The following is a 19,847-nucleotide window of genomic DNA, read 5'->3' on the forward strand; positions in this document are numbered from 1 at the left end:
CAGTTAAAGCGCGAGACTTTTATGTTGTCCTGTATGGAGTCAGGAGTCAGGCTCAATGATCTTCATGGATCCCTTTCAACTTAGGAAACTCTATGATATTTGAACTGCAAATGACTCTTCGTCTTAACACACTCCCCTAACACCTGAAGCAAGTGAACCAACAACCCTACGAATTTGCTTCACACCACAGGCAGCCAAACTTACAGGCAACTTCCAGAAGGGCTGTGGACAGCTTTTCTTTCCTCTGTATGCCCAGGGAGAAGCAGCTAAGAGGAACTCAGACTCTACTTGAGAATAGCTTGATTTTTTTCTTTTCTGAGAAATAAAATTTGTAATTACCTAGCCCCCTGCTTTGTCTAAAAGCAGAGCAACCAATGGGAGATGAACATTTCTAGTAGACACTTCACAGATAGTTTGCATGCTCCTTCCCACTTCTGGAAACAGAGATAGGGCAAGGTTTCAGGTGCACTGCAAGAGGAGGTCTCTTGAGAGGAAAGAGTAAAGGCAAAGGGTGTTCATTCCTAGCAACAACACTGCCTGGAAGGCCGGCATTTCTCCCCTCACCCGCTATAGACTGGAAAGCAGGCAGATTATCTCCTCTCTACCAAAAACATGCTGACTAACCCTACCCAGGTCCATACAAGAGAAGATGGAAGTCAGCTACCATGGATGAAGAAATCAAAACCAATATCCTTCCAGCAGCCATGTTTCAGAGTGGATTTTCATCAAACCCTCTTCCTGCCTTCCAGCAGAACTGCTGCTAGCTCTAGGGAGTCCCAACAGGCCATGCTCTTCTGTGAAGGGGCGGCTTCTCAGCATCCTTGCCACATGACCCCATCCTCCTTTGGGCTGGTAGGAAAACTAACTCAGAAGAGAGAAAAGAACTCCTACCAGCTTACCTCCGTATAGGGATGTCAGCTGCTGGGATTTAGTGCTGGATTTGCACTCAAATTCATACTAACCAGTCGCCCCAAGTACCACTTCCAGGCAGGCTTTTCCATCTGCCACTCCCCGGGCACAACAGTATATTTCACACACTGCAATCATACCACCTTATGCTTGCTGTAATTCTCATGAGTTACTAAACTACTCACAGTGCAGGTGATTTAGCAAGGCAAAAGGAGACTGGAAGTCAGCCAACAGCCACTGAGAAACAACCTGAAATGCATCCCAAAGGACAGGGGGGAAAAAACCCACGCACCTCATAGCTCAGCTTTCTCAGATCTGCAATAAAGTATGTGCCTCAAGAACAGCATAACACTCAGCACGTTTGTTATACTCTCGAGCCATGGCCTCAGGAGCTGTCTGCAGTCAGCAGTAGGATTCTACATCAATTTTGTAACTGGCTATAGCCCAGTAATTCACAGCATAGAGACAGATCTGATTGTAAAACATATGCTTAGGAGCATCTCACCCATTTCATCTAGAAGCTGCAGCCACCAAGAAAACAAGAGTTTGTCCTGATGGAAAATTCATTATTTTACTAGGCACCTTCCTTCAGAGCAAAATCTGTATACACCTTCAAAATCAGGTCTTTACTCTCAAGGAAAGGAAAGCCGCTAGCCTTAATATTCAGAGGATGACAGTCCCCAAAAGCATAACCTCAGCAGGCAAAATAAAAAGAAACCAAAGCATACCTTAAGAATCACAAAGCTTTACAGGAAACCTCCTACTATCAATGCAACAGAAAGCACATGCCAAATTCTGCGAGGGTGGGGAAGAAAGATAAGCAAGAAAGAAATACCATGGTACTGGGCAACTCTACACACTTTTGTTCTCAGGTGTAACCACATGGAAAAGCACAATGTTTTCCTACTCCCTAATGTCTCAAGATCTTCCATTAGGGAAGAGAATCATATTTAGGGGGTACTCGTTGTGGACCTGCATACATACTTGTAAGAGAGCTTTTGAGGTTCACTCCCCAAAGCACAGCAGGTGTAAGTTAGAGGAAAGGAACCATTCCACTTAGGTGAATTTGCTCTAAGTTTGTCCTCCATTGGGGCAATTTAATGTTAGTGAAACAGTGTGGTGAAACTCTGCACAAGCAGTAAATCCTTGTGTTTCAGGCTGTAAATCTTCAGACAGCACAACAAAACCAAAGTTGGGAGGTCAAAGATTGGCAATGGCTGCACGTTCGCAGCTTTAAGTGCAACATAGTGCAACACCAAAAAGCTCTTTTGAATCAGTCATACACAATCTCTTACAAAATCCCAAGCCTGAAAATCTCTCTGCTACCCTGTTTCACTGGCCTGGCTGTTTCACTACCAGGTCACTAGCAGTTGCCACACCACAACATTTGTCATTAGCAGACCTACTCAATGAACAGTTTGTTCAGGAGCTGCTTCTCCTTCCAAACAATGCAGGCTGTCCAAGCACAAGAACAAGGTCACTAGGCATAATACAGACTCCGTCCCTCAGCATCCCTTTTATCTAATCCTAAACACTAAGGCTTAATCCTTCCAAATATTTGTACCACAGCTGAAATATGGAAAATCTCAAGGTAGCACAAAACCTGAAAATATAAAGGGAAGAAAAAGCAAGTGCAAGGCATGGCTGGCTCTCACACAGCATCACCTGTCCTTTATATAATCTGCATGTTGTAGGGAACAGAGAAAGCCTTGAGAACTGTGGCAACCGGAGAGATCCTAAGCAAACACCATAGGCTTGTGTTCCTACCGGGCTTTAGTCATACTAAAGTGGCTTTGGGTTCAATGGGATAGAACACAAGCTCTCCTCTATTTTTGCCCCCTCTCTCTAGACCTGCACTAGAGATGTGGCCAGGGCCAGCTAGCAACTTGTTTGCTTACATAGATTTAAAGGCTGAGAACCTCTGTCTCAAGAGAAGGAGGATGATATGCAACAGGCAGAGCACAGTGCAGGTGTGATGTCCAGGACAAGCTTGCTGGTGAATCCAAGCATTCTGCACAGATGTGAGCTTCAAAGTTAGCATTTCAAATACTCTCCATCACCACCTTTCATCACAAGGTATCATTCAGAAGCAGCAAGTGTCACTTGAAACCCCACGAGCATCCTACAGGTATAGAAGCTAGCACACAGAGCTGGGCCTCCAAAAAGAGTCCACAGGTACAGGGAGAAGCAGGAAGGACTAACAGTCACATCACCACAGCTCACATTCAAAGGTCTTTTGCAGTGCGTCCATATTTTTGGGGGCGGTGGGGTGGGGTGTGGAAATATGCGCACATGTTTCAGTTACATACCCAAAGAGCAATAGATCTTCTACAGAACATACATCACCTATTTTGTGGGAAGAAAAGATTTTCTATTGCAATATAAAAGAAGATGAAGTTGTTCAAAAATCTCCTTTCAGGCATCTGATATTCTCTCTCAACCCTAGAAAGCAGTAAGTTATTTCCCCTTCAGTCGCTTCATTTTGCATAGTTAGTCAGGAACCAAGAGCCAGGACACTGAAAAGGTACTTCTAGAAAAACCTCGCATTGTCACCAACCTATCTTTTGTTTTGGGGTTTTTTTTTGCCTTTAAAGAAGATTCCTTTTTTTAGCATTTGTTGTTCTACCTGCTGCTGCTGCTTCTGAGAAAGTCCCTCATCTTGCTCTCTGTCCTACTGTTCAGACAGAGAAACCGTATCAGGTATCAATTCACCTGCATTGATGACAACTCCGGGATCCTTCTAGAGGGCTGTCAGCAGCAAATGTTTGTTCTGGATAACAGGAATTGAATTCTGAAACCTCACATGTTCAACTTATAAAATCAAATATGACTAGCATTGGCAAAATAACACACAACTCTACACGTCCTTTTCATAACCTCCTTCAGAGTGCTGTGCCATCAGGTATCACAAGGAAGACGCTCTGTAGAACTGTCCTCATCTGGACAGCTGAGGCTGTAACCACCCTGGAAGAGATCTACACTGAATACTTCTAACCTCAACAGAAAGTTTGTTTGGCTTGAAATCACATCTACTCTGAAGGCAGAGACCATGGAGCTTCTCTCAGACAAAGCTACCCTGGATTTTAAACCTTGATCTACTTAGTTTTGCCTTCTTCCCAAAGAGACCTCTGACATCTCACAGCCAGCTCTCCTTGAAAAATCATTTACGCTCAGAGTATTAGAAAAAAACAGGTTGTAATTAAGCAGAGTTATTAATGTTTTGTCAGTTGGGATTCAAAACCTAGTCATATTCATGTCAACAGGAGTGTTTTCCACTACAGTCAGGACTGGACACAACACAAGTGCCTTATCATTTTTCAGAAGAGAATAGAAGATCTTCTAGGGGCCAATAACTAACTGCTCTGCCTTCTGTTCACAGCAGCGCTCAGCTGGGATGTTAACCACTTCTGCTATCCCATCACAAACCATTTTGCTTTTCTGCATCTTGCCCAAAGAACACCATTCCTCTGGCTACCAGGGGAACGGTGTTCTTTGGGCAAGCTACCACAGTCTATGGCCCAGTTTCCCACATACCTCACAGCTCTGCTAGCTACCCAGAGAACAAACAACCATGGCCACAGTGGTAGAAGTGGTCTTTGGAACATGATTTCCAAGATTCCTCTTCTCAAGAGAAAGGAAGTACTGGGATCTGCTACAAGCCTGAAACTTCCCCCAAAAGACATTAGATCTACGAAGAAAGTGCCAAGGTCACTTAAAAAGAGAGGCTGGAGAACTCAGTGGCAGCCAGGCAGTCACTCCTTACCTGAACGGACAGACAGGACTCAAATATTAGGGCCAACTGTTCTCACACTCCTTGGACAAACTCCAAGTGGCAGTGTGAAGTGTCATCACAGTTTCTTCAGGCAACGGTCAGGGAGCAGAAAGGTTTGCTGATTTCCTTCACAGACACCACAACCCTGCCTGCAAGGGTATGAAACCAAGACTTCTCTGTTCTAATTGGGGCCCAGCAGTGTCAGGATTAAAGGATGGCAGTAACTGGATTGCTTACTGTAGTCACAAACAGTAATAAGGTTAAGAGATTTCCTTTCCCTCCTCTTGGCTAGGCTCTGTGTAGGCAGAAGTTGGAAGGTGGGGGGCAGGAGCAGGGGGGCTGTTAAACCTTTCCTCTTTCAGTTGCTTACAAGGGGTGTTTAGAGTTGTTAATTTTGCCTCCTACTCACAGCTGAGGCTTCTCACCTCACTGGTTTAAAAGCACATGTACCTATGTATGTAAGGAGCAAGTGCACCTTGTGGCACAAACAATGAATGAAACAGGCTCCTGGAAACCATTCTCCCCATCACTCCGCACCCTTTTGCATTAAATACCCACACGGATGCATCACTGGAAAGATCACCACTCAAATGTCGCTTAAACTACTGCTGCTAGTCATGAAATAGCTTACCCTGAAAATGCACCATTCCTTCCCACCCCCTTTCCCACACTTATATCGGCTCTTTCCAGGCTGCCTTCTTTCCTTTTTTTCCCCTCCTGACTCTAAATACAACTCCACTGGAAAAAGACAGCAAACCCTGAGGATGGCTGAGAGTTACTTCCACAATGCACCCAGGCACATCAACCTGCAAAGATGGAGTTGGAAGAGAGCCAAGTTCTCCATCACAGGGTATCTAATAGGACCTCCAACCTCACTCTAACCACTGATTTCTGTGAAACACAGTTCTTTGAGGCAGTTGCCCTTGGTAAGTCAGGACAAGATCAGGCAAATTGATCAGAAGTTGAGAGAGCTGGACAGGCATTTTGTAATCCCTTTCCTGTGTGAGGCTACAACTCATTTGCTGTGTTATTCACAATGCCCAAACATTGGGGGGGGGGGGAAACAAAAGGGAAAATATTGAGGTCAAACCATACAAAACAACTGCTGCCCCACCACGTGCACAGGAGAGTTGTAGTGATATAACCACATCCCCAGGCTCTGCTACAGTGAGACTTCACTGCTTTTACAGAAGGAAGCAATTTAGAGTTAAGATCTGGTTCCAGGCAGAGAAGTGAGACCTAATCCGTCTCTGCCACTTTTTAACTGTTGGATGAATCACTTCACCTCCACTTGCCTCTCACCCATCTCTATCCCAAGCATGGAGTAAAACCCCCACAGAATAGGCAGCATTTCATCATAGCACATCATGCAGCATCTACCGCAACAGGACATGAGACACCGCCATAGCCTCTTGGCGCCTCCTGTCACACAAGCTGATTTCCAGATAATAAGCGCATTGTCAAGAAGCATCTCGTGAGGGAGCATTAGTATCTGCCCAGACAGCCTGTCCCAGCACACACAGCATGCCAGTCAGTCACACAGCCATTAGCCTCTCTCCTGCAAGCTATGCAGATATTAATTGCCACTACCAGGAGCAATGTCTTTCCTCAGCATGAAGAGCCCTTAAAACCTCAGCAGAAAGTCCAAAAAATCCCAACTGATTTCCACATGCTGCTCCCCAAACCCTTCTCCAGACTCCACTAGTTCCCATGGTCCTCTGAGCCTGTTCAGGGAAATCCCAGCCGGCAGCATCCTGGTTAGACAGCAAGGAAACCTCTGCTGGTGATCTGGCACTCAGATGGCTTCTCTCCAGGCTGCCCCTTTCTGAGCACCCTCAGGCTTCCCAGCCCTGCTCTCCAGTCTGTGGAAGACAGGGAAGAATCCCCAGCCATTTTCTCTAGCTTCAGTTTCATCTTTCCAGCTCAGGGAAACACATCAGAGTGTGATGGATAGTCTTGCAAGGCTCTCTTTTTTCCCCAAGAAGGACAAATTTCTTCCTTTATGAGTACTGGCAATGTGTTGCAGGACATTGATTTTGGAAGCACCCCTGCCACCTCAAGATCACTTCTGCTTTACCATACAACTATACAGTCGACCCAGCACACACAAGGAAACAGCAACACTGCATCACGGAAACAAGCAGCTGTGAACAAAGTGGGGAGAACAGGAATCCGAGTCATAGCTATGGCTTCAGGCTGAGAAAGGGTTATTTGAACTACAAGAAGAGCAAGCAACTTCAGACCCTGGATCTGAATCCAAGTCTCACTTCAGTGTCCAAGCCACAAGGTCATCTTTCTGCTGTATTTTCAAACAAGTTACTTGTTTAACAAAAACCATGTGACCGAATTTGTTACTGCCGCATAACAGCCTCCCTAGAAATGTTAGCACGAGCTTACTGAACAATCCACAGGTCAGTGGTAAGGCTACATGCTGCAGCAAACATTTAAAAATTATTTTTTATAAACAACAGAAGGGTATGTTACTTGGGAAACATCACATCTTTAACTGGTCATTGCTTTACTTAAGATCACTGTGTTTGAACTTCCAGCTGTTTGCTTGGGGTCTGCCCAAAAGCAACCTCGGGGCAGACAGAAGAAAAGTGGAAGTCTGCAGCAGCACATGGATCTTCTCTCATTTTAGCCATGTTGAAACTAGGCATCAGCATTAGTGTGGCTAATGCCACAGAAATTTTTTTTCACAAACATAACAGATTTTGAACTTTTCTGTCCGCATGTGCAGAATTGCTGCACCAGGTGTCCCCAGATGCAAGGCTGCTTTAATAAAAGGTGCTGCACTGCCAGCTTAGCCAAGAGCAGCAGTCAATGGCATGGCAAGGTGTAAGTGCATCACACCTCCACAGAGCCACAGCACTAGCAGTCTGCCACCATACCTGTTGCTAAACAGCTCCCTCACTGTCTCCAGGCTAAAATAAAATATGTTAATGAATTAACCACCACAAAGAAGCAGGTAGCGATTACAAAAAAAACCACTTGCAGCCTTGTCTACAGGAGGAAAAGAACAAGTGCTTCAGACACAGTGACAAATACCTTTCAACCAAGTTTGAAAGTGCTAATAGGAATGCAGGACAGGCCACATCCTGAAATTCATCACCCGGCAGAGCTTGCTGGGGTACACCTCCAAGTCCGCTGGAGATATGCCAATGCAGCCAGGTCAGGAAAAGCAGTGAAATGAGGTCAAGGTTAGTTCACTGATCCACACCAACTTTCTTCAGTTCTCTGCTGCAGGCATTTGTTCAAGTGCCAGTAGACACCTGTCTGGCAAACCCTGCTGTGGTGACTTGAAACACAGGCCATCCTCCACTGTCCAGACTACCCTGGTAGAGATCTCCATGCACACTGACAAAAAGGGAATGTGCCACACTGCAGCTTCTGTAACACATAGTCTAACAACTTTCCTACCAATGATGAATGCAGAGTTAAGGTTTCATTACAGCTTGCTACCTCTGAAGCAGCAAACACACCAAACATCCCATCTGTTTCCTTTGCTGTTATTTTGAGCTGCCAAGGGCCTTAGATCTGACTACCTGCAGGCTCAGGAACACGGTACCATGGTAAGATACATCTGGAAGAGAGCTCAGGGCAGAGACTGAAGTGATACAATAGCAGTGATACAGGCCTGTGGAAGAGACAGCATCAAACCAGCACGGGTATCGATTTTTGAGGCTTCTTCATAACTGTAAGAAAAAAATTTTACTTTTAAAACAATATATTTTAATTCTGAGGTGAGTTGCACAGCTTCTCTTCACTCAAAAGAGTGATTCTCAACAAAACTGGTAAATTTGTGTGTAGGCTTTTCATCCATTTGCAACGCAAGCTGTTAATAACCAGCGCCTATACAATGCAGTTCTCTGCTCAAATCCTTGTGGGTGCAGCAGGTCCCAGAAATAAGAGTGACTTGTCCATGCTTCCACAAAACAGTATTGCAACAGATAGTTACCCCCAAATAAGTATGAACACTTCATCAATACACAGATGAGATGAACAAAGTGTAAATGCAGAGTAATGGGAATGTCATACTTCTCTCCAACGGGAAATTAAGGAACATAATAGGCAGAGAAAAAGCTTGAAAACTCAAGGGACGTTACAAACATCAAAGAAAAAATGAGTAAATAATTCATACATACAGTATGCTGTGAAATCCAAATGGACATCTGGAGTCTGCTTCTGACAAAGGAGCATGCAAGAAAGGAAGGACCAGGCAGCCTCTAGCATAAGGTATGAGAGGACTGAAAGATATGTCAACTTATGTGACACTATTTCAGGGATGCACATACAAGAACATTCAGAAAGTCTAACAAAAGAAAAAAAGTGGAAAAAAATCTAAAAGCCATTAAAAAACAACCCAAGCACATCAAGAACACAGCCCAGCTGAAAATACAAGCCATACAAGAACAAGATGTGGTCACTGCAGCTTCATGAGGAATAGTCTCTAAATTTTGAGAAAAAAAGCAAACTACTTGGAAAAGAGAAAAGTTAAGATTCAGAACTAAAGATTACTCAATTACAGGTGTGCAAGTCAAGAAGCAAGGAAAAAAATGTGACAACAGTACCTAAATTACCAGCAGGTATGTGCAGGGCTTTTGAGGGAAAGGAGCAATGAGAAAAAAGTGGATGTATATGTATCAATAAAGTAGAAAATAAATGAACTACCAGAAGACAGCTGAAGAAGCACAGGGGAAATGCAGAATAAATACAAGGGAGCTCTTCTAAAAATATATAATTAATGTAAATCTAAAAAAAATCCTGATCTAAACAATACCGATTCAGAGACACTACTTGAACTGTTACTGAAAATCAGACAGCAGAAGAATCCATGAGAGACTTTGGGCAAACATTATCTCCTCCCCTGGTAGAGCAAAGGTATTAAAGAACAGAAAAAGAGTAGCAGAACCCTTTTCAAATTACTGTTATTCTAACCCTGCTACCATTGTAACAGCACCACAACTCATTGTTAGTATTTTTCAGTTTTGAAAAATGAAACGAAAGACATGAGCTCTGCCATTATCCCAAACTGCCTATACTGATGAGAATTTAGTTACCACATGCACAGAAAAACAGTTAAAAAACCACAGCTGGGCAGGGAACCAGGCCATTATTTTTGTCCAGAAAATGGTTCCACACTCACTGGCTTTGGACCTCATGCTACTTAAGATACGCTCACACTGAAGAATAAGAAGTGTGATAAAGAAAGATTTACAGAAGTGTAAAAATCGGCATGAGTAGGAAAATAAGGAGAACCTAGAAAAACTAGAATAGCAGCCAAAATACAACAGGAGTTCTTATTTACTAAACAGAATCCCTCACTGGGTTAGACCATGTGAGACAGGAGAAGCAGAAAAAGCACAAGAGATGACAGTGGGCAGTAAATTATAAAGGAGATGGCATTGCAACAGGCCTGCAGAAAAAGCCCGTGTAATTTTGAGCTATGTCCACAAAGGCTGAATCACACTGCAGAGCAGGGAGTGGTCTCTGGAACCACAGTTGCAATGCGTTAAGGTACGTGAAATACTGCATCGCTCCTTCAGGTCCACTGCAATGAGTATATTGAAACATCAAAGCTTCATCTAAGAGACTTCTAACTACAGCAGCAGTATCACTTAAGCTGTCTGCTTCTCTGGAGACAGACACAGGTTCCTGTTGCCACATCCCACACAGAGGACTAAGACATTCTCACTTATTGTTTCCTAAAATAGTATCCACCAGCTTTGATGTAGATAAAAAAAACCAAACCAAACCAAAAGCACAACTTCCTCATCAGTTGGGATGCTGAAAGCTTGGACCAGATAAGAACACAAGGTATTCAGAAACAGCCTTGCTCAGATGCTCATCTGGCATACTATAAAATGCAGTATGTTTCTCACCTCTGCCTCTTTTTTGGCAATAACTACTTCTGAAGTTGACTGGAGACAGGCATTCAATCTAGAATCATTTCATGTTGCAAACAATTACACAAAAGCATCAGCACAGATTTCATCAAAGAATGGATCTGCTCTGGGAACCCCATAAGATACCGGTGCTCAGCAATTTATTCTCGACAGGATAAAGGTCAGGGGATCTCCACCTCAGAGAAGGGTGCACGATATGCATACTATGTGGCTGTTAGCAATCAATCCCAAGTAAATGAACATGCCAGAGGAAGCAGAATGAGCACTCATAGCGTACTAGCACAATAAGGACAATGCAACATTTTTTGATAAGCCATCAGACAACTGAGCTAACCCAGCCTAACTAATGAATGAAACACTGGAGAGCAAGGGAAGGAGGCAGCGTGGCAGGTACTTCAAATAAAATTAAGCCTTCAGGAAAGTCACCATTAATATTCTGAAAGGAGCACACACCCCCATCAATCAAACTGGTAGGGGACACTTGTCCCAAGTTCCACTAATGAGCAGAAAGAAGGAATAACAGACACCAACTCAATTATCGTATGCTCAGAAGGGAAACATAACTGCCAGAGAAGAAATCCCAGAAGTGCTCCTGTGACAGACAGTGGACAGACACACCAGATTTCTCATGTTGCAGGCTTGTAGCCAAGCCCACAATGTTAAGAATAATAAGCAATCCAATGGCTGTTTAGAACATTTTGTTTTCTATTTAGGACTAAAAGGAAATCATCATTCAGACAGGGCAAATATCACCAGTTACAAGAGACTGTTTCCTTACAAGAAACTGTGGCCTCTCCCAAGCGCTCCGGGAGTGGAGCTACTCAGGTTTGTCACGGCATCACAGTACCTTCTGAGGGAACAATCTGGAATCATTTAACACTCCCAGAAGTGCAACTCTGTAGCTTACCCAAACAGAGCAGATTTTGCTGAGGTTGGAAGTTTAGCATGAAAATGCCTGATTTACCCAGAAAACCACTCAAGAACATCTCAGGCAGATAAATAAATATACGTTATTCCAGCTGGAATAGGTGTTTCTTAAAGGAACAGCCAGTTCAGAGGCTCTTCATCATCTAATCAGCTTCAGGAAAGGAGACTCTTAGGGGTTGTAGAAAAGATAGGCAATGCTCCTTGCAGAGAGAAAACAGACCCTGGAGTCCATAGCTGACAGCACAGCCCACTTCATGGGGCTGCGAGGTGCTGCCAACCCAGCTGAATGCAGCTGTGCCAGAGGAGAGCACGTTCCTCCACACTGTATGACACGCGCTACTCACCGCAAGGCTTTCCCGACCTCAGGCAAAGGAAAGCATGCAACCAGCTGCACAAATGGAGTCTTACTCTACTCTCCATGAGGTGTCATGTAATAGATACCATCTGCCCAAACAGGACAAGAGGGTTGCAGAGGTCAGAACATTCACCTCATGGCACTTCAAAGGATCCCTGTAGTTGGCACTCATGGGATACTTCCAGTTGTACTTGCAATAATGGCTCTCCCTGCAAGAAATACATTAGGTTGTAACTTTCCAAAGCACACATTTGGAAGTTTTAGAGATAGAGAATAAAGAGCACCTTCTGAAACACAATGTCCTGAAGGTACACATATACAATTTCACAAAGTGAGCTCAAACCACACGCATTTCCCTAAGTCAATGCTTTTCTAACTATCATAAGCAGAGGACAGTATGTTCAAGCACACTGTGTGGGTGGCAGCAAGACTTGGAATGCTTTTGAGCTCGTGCATCGTACCGAGATACGAAGTACTCTGGACGAAACGTAGTGTATTTGAATCCTTGCAGTGCCATTCACAGCATAATTTGTACAGGCAGAATCCACCTTTGCAACCTGAGCTCAACAATACTGACGCATTAGGCAAAACACAACTCGTATCTTTCACCTCCAACTAGAAATGTGATGACTTATCACTGAAACAACATCCACGTAACACTGAACACAACAGCTGTGTCAAGGAAAAAGAGTAAGAGTGAACACAATCACACAATCTTATCTTGTTTCCTAATTAAGAGCTTGCATTTATAAGCTCTTGGATACTAAAGGGGAAAAAAAAGGAAGAGCAGTCCTATTAAGAAAGGCTGAAAAATACCACTGCTTAGAAAGAACAAGACCCCAAGCATGTTTGCACAAAGTCCTTTCACACATTTTTTCCAAACATACTGCCTGATCAGCATACTAAACAATGACAATACAGTTAAGACATTACCTTGACATGGACAGACATTTTACTTCAGCAAAGCTCTAGTTCATTTCTTGCAGTCCCCACACAGTGAAAACCTGCTACAACACTTAAGGGTACTTATTTGCATGGTATCACAATAAAGATAATAAACCCACCTCAGAACACTGCTATGAAGACTTCTACTAAGATAACTATGAGTTGAAGTTAAGGCTGATTGACTGACTAATTTTGCAAAAGCATGCTTCACACCCTGCAGCATCAACCAGGCTTGCTTTCCTTCTGAGGCATCATGATGGGAAGCCAATAATCCCTATCCCAGCAGGTAGCCCACCTGAAGATGCAAAGAGCATTTTTCTTGGTTTCCAGGTGTTTACTTCCTTCTGCCTCTCTGCATAATAGCCTGCTGCCCAGAAAATTCAGCTCTGCCTCCCCTGAGAGCCACTTGAGCCAAAGGCAGCTGGGCCTAGGCTGTGATTACTCAGTTCATTGGAAGGGCATCAAGAGTTCATAGATTTCTCAACTTGGCCCTGAAAAGAGAAAGACCCCAGCAGGAGGGATGATACCTCCATTCTGACAGCAAGGCAACTTCTAAAAGTAAATGTGGACTTAGGTCAGTCACGCATTCCCGATTCAGCAGGTAAGACTTCCATTATGGGCAACAGTTCATCTTAGAAAGCCAAGATCCTCCTACAGGGCACCAGAAGTCTTACTGTCATTCTACTGAACTGCTCATTACATTGGTGCTTACACTTCACAGTGCCTATTTTTACTGGGCCAGACTGCTTCTCTGAAATCCTGAAGGCCTGGGCACAACCTCTCAACTGTCCTGCATCAAGAGCCAAACAGAGCAACCCCACAAGGCTGATGTAGCCCAGTCCTGCTCCTGCAGCAGTCGGAGCTATATTTTCAGAAAATGAAACACCTGAGAAGGAGCACAGGGCCAGCAAAGAATTACGATAAAGAGCCTAGAAAAAGAAAGCACATTCTATAGCATTAAAGTCAGTACAACGTTATCCTTCCCCTAGATATGCATAGGTCTGGAAGAATTGAGACTACACACACATAAGAGAGAGTTCCAAGGGAGAAGGATTATTGCCCTTGAATGAATATTGTTTCGCCACCACTACCACCCCCAAAGCACAGTAAGACCAGAGACCACCTGTGTCGGGCACTGGGACAGTACAGCGGTTTCTACCTTGAAGAACATAATGTCAAGACTAAAACATTATACAAGCAGATCAGTAGAGGAAGAATATGCACAAGTAATAAGTAAGCACAGTGCACAGATACACCATTAACCCAGCTCTGATTTGCGGCTTGATCTCCCTTTAGTTTCAGTGAACACAAATTACCTGCGTGACAGGTGCCTGGCCACCTCTGACCCACTCACTCAGGAAAGCTTGGTCTAGCTGAAGACTAGAGAACACAGAAGCATTGGTCCCACACTGGTCACTGTGGCCCAACAGGACTTCTCCAGACACCTGCTGACTCTATAAGCACAGCAGCACACTGTGTTAGCGCCATGGCCTTCAAAGGAAGGATCAGCTTCCATCAGCTTCTTCACATCCTAACAAATGTTGCATGTGAAGATATTCCAGAGATTAAATTTCAGATTAATTTTACAGAAATTTCCTCGAAGCTAGTGTGTTGGTTGGCCCCCGTGGCTATCAACACACAAAGAAACTCATGCATTACAACAGGCATCTATCCACACAATGCTAATGGAAACCGTCCTTGTGAAAAAGCACAGGATTCATTGGGCCAAAGAGCAGTTATTCAGACAACTTTCAAACTGATGACATACCATTTCTGCTCACCCACTGGCATCCCACCACCAATTTAACCCCTTTCTAAACTCGGTCTCACTATTCCCAGTCATTCTGTCTTTGCTTTGCCCAAAGCAGTTCTTCCTCCCTCTAGCTCTTGCAGCATTTCCATTTGTGAAGACTATGTACATACACACACTTGACCATCACTAAGTTCTGTGCTCTAATGTGCGACTTCTTTCTGCAGGAAGTCAACCTGGTAATTCTGTCCGGCTCTTCAAATTCCAAGTTGGGAGTAACCTACCCACAAATAACAATACCTTAAGCCACTTCAAAGCTATAGAACAATCACTGCTTCCTGCTCCACACAACAGCCTCAGCATGTGTCATCAAAAGGTGTGCTGGCTTACACAGACACATGGGGCAAACTCCTTCCCATTTGCTGCCTGCTCAGTCCAGGACCTCCTGGGGCACTGCAGTCACACAGGCTTTCTCTTCTAGATTGGAGTATTTCAGCACATTTCTACTCCGACCCATCCTGCTACTCAATCACTGAATTTCTCCCTACAAACTCATCACCCTTTCACAAAGACTGGTGTCCTCCTGCCCTACATGAACAATTTATTCTTCCCCTCTTGAATTTTACACCTCTAGTTTTCGTGCAGCACTTGAACAGACAACATTCCACCAGCCCAAAGACACATGGGTGCAGACTGACTTCCTGAATCTGCCCCTTAACTCTCATGAGAAGACCTCCTGAATCAATGCCTGATGAGCGGGCCAAAAGACACCTAGCTCATTAACACATCCTCCTGGCTCCAAGGCAGGTCTTCACATTCTCCCCATTAAGCACACCAAGCCTGGACGCACCCCTAACCATAGTCTGCAGCAACGTTTACAGCATTGCCCTGTCTTCCAGCTCTGCCGGAGAGAGGCACACCTGTGAGCTCGGCTGGCGGCACAGTGAAACCTGCTTGCTGCGCACCTGGAGCGCACAGGTGACACAGGCGGCGACACGGACGCCGGGCGGCCATCGCTGGCTCCCGAGGACCGGCTGTAAGGCCGTCACGCACCTCGGGGGTGAAGAGACACCAGCATGGTCACGACAACGCACCCCGCGCCCAGCCCCTCCGCGGCCATCGCGGTAGACACTAGCCAGAGGCCGCAACATGGAGTCAAGGCAGCCGTGGCCCGGAGCCGGCACACCCAGCCCTGCCGGCCCCCGGTGCTGCCGCTGCCCCGCCACGCCGGGCGGCATCCAGCCCCCGACCGAGCGAGGCCCAGCGGCCGCCGAGGGACCGCGGCCCCAGGCTCGGCTCGGCCCGGCCCGGCAGGGATGCTGCGGGGCCGCCGATCCCGGAGGATCGACCCCCTCCCCGCCACCCGCGACATCCCCGGCCCCACTCGGGCCCGACCCCCGCCGGGCCCTCTCAGCGGCGCGGGGCGGCCCCCGGGCGGCGCGGCTCACCTGGGCACGCAGCTCGGAGCCGAACGATCGATCTCCCACGTCGCAAAGAGGTTCATAGGCACCGGGACCGGCCCGGGACCGGCCACCGCCATCGCCGCCGCCACCGCCCCGCCGGCCACCGCCGGGGGCCCTGCGGCGGGGCTGGGGCCCATGCCCAAAGCGCCGGCCGCCGCCGCCGCCATGCCGCCACCGACACTGGCGATGGGGGGCGGCCCGAGCCCCTCACCTCAGCGCCAGCCTCCGCCTCGGCGCGCGCGCTCGCTCGCTCGCTCGCGCGGCGGGGCGGGACGGCCCGCGGCAGCCAACCGGAGCGTGGAAAGGCGCGACGACAGGAGGCCCGTGGCCAGTCAGAGCGCGGCTAGGGCGCGGCCTGCGGCGGAAGACGAGCCAATGGGAGCGGGGAAACGGCGAGGCTGGAGGCTTCGGTAAGCAGCCAATGGGAACCGAGAGGGAGGTAGCCGGGCTGGCCGGTAGCCAATCGCAGAGGGAAAAGGGCGCGGCTGCCTGCCTACGACCAGCCAATGGAAACGGCGGCGCGGCCCCGACGGGGCGGGGCGGAGGGCGCGGTGCAGAGCTCTTTAAAGCGCAGAAGTCGCGGCCCGCGCGACCTCGCTGAGGGGCGCGGCTCGGCGCGCGCCCGCCTGCCCGCACGCCAAGGCCGCCGCTTGCTGGCGGGGTTGCCATGGCAACGCTCCCCCCACCACCCCCCGCCCGCCGGCACCAGGGTCCTCCCGGGAGGGTCAGGGGTCTGCCAGGGCCCGGTGCCGAGCCCCTGCGGGGGGTGAGGGTCTGCCAGGGCCTGGTACTTGGCCTGATGGCAGGGCCAGGCAGCAGTAGGGCAGGGCGGTGGGCATGAGGAGCAATGGCCCTCTGGGGTGTGAGGGCAGGGGGCACGAGGCCGGCGTCCCTCCACAGCGGCACGGGCATTGCCCCAGCCAGTGGGCACCAGTGCTGCCTTGGTATGAGGGGGATTCTTATTCCCTGGTTGGGTGATGAGTGCCGGAGCAGGCAAGGCAAGGGCCCACAGGCCTGGCAGGCTGAAACTGTAAGCAAGGTGAGGCCTGTGAACGGAAGCTGGGAATTAAAACCAACTTTTTCCCCAACTGCCCTGGGGAGAAGGGTCCAGCAGAGCATCCCTAGGGCCAGCCGGGGGCAAGGCTGTGGGGCTGCGCTAGCCAAAGGCGGGCAGGGCTGTAGCAGAGGATCTGGCTGAAGCAGCACCATCTCTGACAAAATGGAAAAGCAATGGGACCAAATTGTCAGGGTGGGGTGATGCTGGCTGAAGGACCCCCAAAGGAGGCAGGGATGAACCAGAAGCTGCACTGCTCCTCACTCAGAACTGCCTGAAGAAGTGGCCGAGTCAATAATGGCCAAACCACAAGATAAAAGAGAAGCCCCCAGCTTCTGCAGGGACTGTGCCAGCACCTGTGCAGGTCCACATACCCGGTAGTAACAGTCTTCCATGGAAGCAGTGCTATTCCAGGCAGGCTGTAAAGGGCAGCTCGTGCCAGCAGAGTGGTTAGGATCTGAGAAGCAGGAGCGGCACAGATTTGCAAAGTAGTATAAACCACCCCTAGTTTCCACTGTGGCTCTCAAGCACAGCACTGGTGTTTTCAGAATGTTATCACTAAGCACTTCAGGGTCACTTTCCTGAATGTTGATGTCTAATTTATAGCCTGTCTCTTGGACCTCTCCTTTTTACTTGCATTTGCCAGTTCTAAGTTTCATCTGCTGTTGAGCTTCAGGTCTGTCAGCAACATGCAGCTGTGCACATCAGCTTTCAGTCTGGCTAGATGAAATAACCTGAACCATCATCAGACTTCCCCACCTTGCCCTCTAACCCCGCCCTCTTCCCAGCCCATCTCTGCAACGGATGCACTGGGTGGGTGTCAGCACAGACCTACTGGGCAGGTGTCTTGCTCCCAAACCAGCTTGTTTGCTGCTTTGATGTGTGTTTTCCCTCCATTAAGCAAGTCATTAATGCATGAGAGGACCTTTCCTTTCATCCTTGGCAGCCTTGGTTCTCTAAGAGCATTTGCCAAAGGATCTTAGTAAAGGCTTTTGTGGAAGTTCAGCTGGATTAAGGATGAGCTGCGTTTTCACAGCCTTCTGCAGGCGGGTGTGAAAACCTTGTTTTGCAGCAAGAGAGAGTCATGTGATGGTCATGCTGGCCTGGCCTTATCTTCAGCATTTCCACCCACCCATCATGGTTTCATCTTGGCTGGGTATCATTATCGCCTTCCTCCAAAAGCAGCTCACTGCTCCGGAGGATCCCGCTAGATCCGGGGGCTTGATTTATCCCTAGAAGATCTGTTTGCAGTTTACTTTCATCCATTTGCCTTCCAGTCTTGGTCATATTCCCAACTGTTTGTGCGGTACTTTAGCAGTGCTGAGTGCTCCAAGCTCTCAGGGATGCCCCCTCGCTTCCCGGGGGCCAGGGCCACCGCTGTTCAGCCCGAGGCAGCCTGGTGACGTGATGGCCCCCGTGCAGAGCCTCAGACAGCCCCTGAGGGCTGGCAATCCTCCAGCCTCCTGGGGGGCCTGCTGCTCCTGCCTGAGGGAAGCCCCAAACTTCCAGCCACTTCTAACTCCCTGCTGTGGCTGTGCCACATTCTGTGATTTGTGAGGCTTTTTTCCGAGCTGCTGAGGCTCTTGGCATGGTCCCCAGGTCATAAATGGCCTTTCTCCATTGCAGCCACCACTTGCAGTTTTTTGCTGACAAGTTTCCTCCTTTTCCTACGTTTTTCCTGGAGGCATGTCCAATGTGACTGAGGTGGATTTCTCTGGCTCTCTCCCTGCAGCCTGTTCCCTTTGAATGCCTCTATCCTGAGTGCAGCTTCTTTGTTTGTTTTGGCTTTCTGGCTCTTCTACAGATTAATTTATGCATTTGTTCTCAGGCTGCCTCAATGTGCCTCGTTTATTAGGCGGCTTGGCTACACGGCCTGCTCTTCATTTTGTTCCTACCTTCACATTATGTTGGCTTTGCACCTACCTCATGAGCTACCCAGAACTGCACTTTGCCACACACAGTGGCTTCTCCCTTGTCTTTGGGGGTGAGTTTTTCCTGTGTTTTACATTGTAAGTCCCAAAGCCTGGTTATCTTTCAGCTTAAACAGAATCTGGTAGAGTTGTCATCTATCCAGATGCCTCCCCACCTCCTCTTTTGCTGAGACCTTTCTGTGTGCCAGCCACCAGTTGGGATTTACTTCATCGTGGATACAATCTTCAAGCACATCAGGGAAAGCACCCAAGGAACCCTTGCTCTTCAGCATCCAGGCAACCAGCTTAAATGTGCCTCCAGAAAATCCCTTTTTTTTTCCCTAGGTGTCACTGCTATCCAAATGGACCCCCAGCGCTCCGACCTTGTAGCAGAGACCTTGTAGCAGCCAGCACCTTTGTCCCTGGCAGACAAGGCACCACAGTGTGCCCCCGTGTGTTGGTCAAGCCCATGCAGGGCACACGATCCCTTTGGGGCAGCACTTTGCCCAACCAGGCGGCTCCTGGAAGAGCCATGCATCACCTGAGCGCAGCCGGACGAGGCTGAGGCGCAGCAAGGCACAGCAGCTGCTCGAAAGCATCTCTCCCAGCACAGTTGTCCCTCTCCAGCGGCCCTGGCTTCAGCGGTGAGAGCACCTTTGGCGGTGCAAAGGCGTGTTTTCTCCCTTGTGCCCTGCAGCCCCCAGCAGCCCCAGCCTGGAGCAGTGGGAAAGGTGCGCTGGCCCCAGGTCCAGCACAGGGACATCTGGCTGTGCCCCCGGGCAATGCGGGGCAGAGGGAGCCCACGCCGTGGTGTTGGGGAGCCCTGGCTATGGCTGGAGGGTATGTTGGGGGTGTT

General features: G+C 48.0%; 1 protein-coding gene across 3 annotated transcripts in view; it reads right to left on the reverse strand.

Moving 5' to 3' along the window:
- The window catches only part of LOC130157533 (phosphofurin acidic cluster sorting protein 1-like), a 71,952-nt gene extending 55,669 nt beyond the window's left edge, over window positions 1–16,283 (reverse strand). For 2 of the 3 annotated variants that reach the window (XM_056357227.1, XM_056357226.1), the window contains exon 1: window positions 16,013–16,283. In XM_056357227.1, coding sequence (XP_056213202.1) covers window positions 16,013–16,194 — 182 coding nt within the window. In that variant the 5' untranslated portion in view covers window positions 16,195–16,283. Of the gene's footprint in view, window positions 1–12,002; window positions 12,023–16,012 lie in introns of those variants that run through there. The other variant, XM_056357228.1, reaches the window with a different exon arrangement.
- Between the last annotated feature and the right edge of the window lie 3,564 nt (window positions 16,284–19,847).

The sequence above is a fragment of the Falco biarmicus genome, chromosome 12, assembly GCF_023638135.1.
Source record: "Falco biarmicus isolate bFalBia1 chromosome 12, bFalBia1.pri, whole genome shotgun sequence".
NCBI classification, from domain to species: Eukaryota; Metazoa; Chordata; class Aves; order Falconiformes; family Falconidae; genus Falco; species Falco biarmicus.